This window comes from Eimeria mitis, genomic scaffold (genome assembly GCF_000499745.2).
Source record: "Eimeria mitis Houghton genomic scaffold, Emh_scaff3806, whole genome shotgun sequence".
Taxonomy (NCBI): domain Eukaryota; phylum Apicomplexa; class Conoidasida; order Eucoccidiorida; family Eimeriidae; genus Eimeria; species Eimeria mitis.
The window spans coordinates 3,172-5,344 of NW_013572141.1; the positions used below are offsets into that span (position 1 = coordinate 3,172).

The following is a 2,173-nucleotide window of genomic DNA, read 5'->3' on the forward strand; positions in this document are numbered from 1 at the left end:
CATCATCATGAGGTGTTTCAGCATCACCATGAGTTTCTTTAGAAGAAACCTGAAGCATTGAATTGCTTAGAGGCTGCAGAAAGGAGCCGTGGTGGGGTGTATCCTTATTTTGTACCGTTGCTGCTGCTGTTGCTGCTGCTGTTGCTGCTGCTGCTGCTGCTGCGGTCCCTGTTTCTCTTTCTTCGTCTTCTGAATCGCCGTGAGAGCTCATATGCACTTTCGCTGTCAACTCGTTTTTGTATTTTTCTTTTGTAAGCATCTGAGCAGCTGAGAAAGGATCCGGCAGCGACATTCTCCATGTTTTGTTTTTTTTGTTGTTGTTTGTGTTGCTCGCTATATGTCGTGTGCTGCTGCCAGTTGACTCTGTTTCTTTCTCTGCTGCTCCGCCTCTGCCGCCTTCAAGCTTCACAGAATACGGAGAAACAGATGAAGTCTGCGGCTGCTTTCTCTCGGTTGTGAGGCTTACAAAAGAGGAGATGCTGGGGGGGGCCCAACGAACAGTGTGCGCGAGAGAAGGTTGAGAAGAGAATAAAAGAATAAAACTAAAACACAGAAATATTAGGTGAATCAGAGGTCCATATTGTGTACGAATAGACATTTTGAAAGAGTCAAGAAAAGAAGGAAACAACTGCTTTATACAGAGTAGAGGAACACGCAACAGCCGCCCAAACAGGAGCTGAGGATACACCCCAGTTCTTAATGAAACATCATCAACTATACAACCTCGTATACACCCTGATGAAGGGTTGAAGGGGCGGTGAGGCTGCATGGCTCTATGGGGGGCTGAAGGCGCTGCTGCTGTTCATCATCGGCCCGCAGAGAAGATGCAAAAGAAAGCTGCACTGATCGTACAGGAGGAGGAAAGCAGGACCTCCTCTCTCTCTTCACAGCTTCAAATAAAGAAAAATGTATCTAGAAGTTATATTCTTTTCTCTATTCTGATGCAGCAAGCACACAACAGTGCTCACAAACACGAATCGAGCCTCTAACGAAGACAGAACAGCAACGGCGGCGCTGGGGCCGCAGTTCAACGTAACCTGGTCGTTATAGAGCTGAAAACAAGCGGAAAAAAGAAAGAACCTCCAATAAATAACTCAAAAAGAGAAAGAAGACACAGATTATCCAGCAGCAAAGCCGCAGATCAGCACTAACGAACAAGGTGCTGCTGCTACAAGCACAGGCTGCGCAGCCGACGGGAATGTGGCGTGAACACTGCGAGCTGCGGATACACCTGAGCACGAGAGAACGTATATTAATTGAAATTCAGTATTTCATAGCTTGAAAAATGCAAGTTAAAGGATTGAATGCACCAAACGAATATATTATATGCAGCATCGCGAGCCGCCCAGCCACACAGACCGCTGGCCTCCCACCACGCCGTAGCTCAGCAGCCGGATGAGGATGCTGGTCTCCTCTTTGTTGGTTTTTATTGCATATTTTCAACTCATTTTTCTTTGTTTTTTTAATCTAAGTTATATCTTTACTTCGATAGACTACTCGCATAAAGGGAAGACAAGAATCAAACGGGCTCTACGTGCATCCTGACCATACACGGTCTCAGTGTAGAACAGAGCTGAACACGAGGCGGATGCTTACTGCGGGTACTTTAAAACTGAATAATTCTTCTTTTTTTAAATAAACTAACTGAAAATGAATTTCTTAATGTGTTTGGCCAAACTTATTTAGGCTTTTCCCGCAATCAACTGCCGCTGCAACTGCTTTCATCACCACAACAGGCTGGAGGCATACGCTAGAAGCCCGCATTTGGCGGTCGGCACAGAACGAACAAAGGTTCATCTTTATAAAATTAGTAAGTAGAAAGTGAACAAAACGTCTTTCTTTTACTTTTATCTAACAACTTACTAGTTGAGTACATTCGCTAGCACGGGGCTGAGCTGAACCCTGCGGCTATATAGAGGTCAGCGGGTGCTTACCATTGAGAGGGGCAGAGTAAGACGAGAGAACTCAGCAATCATCTCTCCAACACAGAAACACTTTTCTTTCTCTTTGATAGAAGAGTGTTTCTGTAGGGGAATACAAATAAATGCAAAACACATGAATCAACTGCAGTCGATAAAAGCCCTTTCGCTTCTGAAGCGCAGGGCAAACATCTCAAACTCAACGAAGCAAAAGCACTCATACAAAAAAGATCCATATGCACAATACACGCCAG

The 2,173-nt window shown here is 45.0% G+C and overlaps 1 protein-coding gene across 1 annotated transcript in view; it reads right to left on the minus strand.

Annotated features, from left to right (window-relative positions):
- EMH_0069720 (uncharacterized protein) overlaps positions 1-30 on the minus strand; it is a gene marked incomplete at both ends in the record, with an annotated part of 1,119 nt that extends 1,089 nt beyond the window's left edge. The window contains one exon of the mRNA XM_013498896.1: positions 1-30. Within this exon, the coding sequence (XP_013354350.1) occupies positions 1-30 (30 nt within the window).
- Positions 31-2,173: the final 2,143 nt, after the last annotated feature.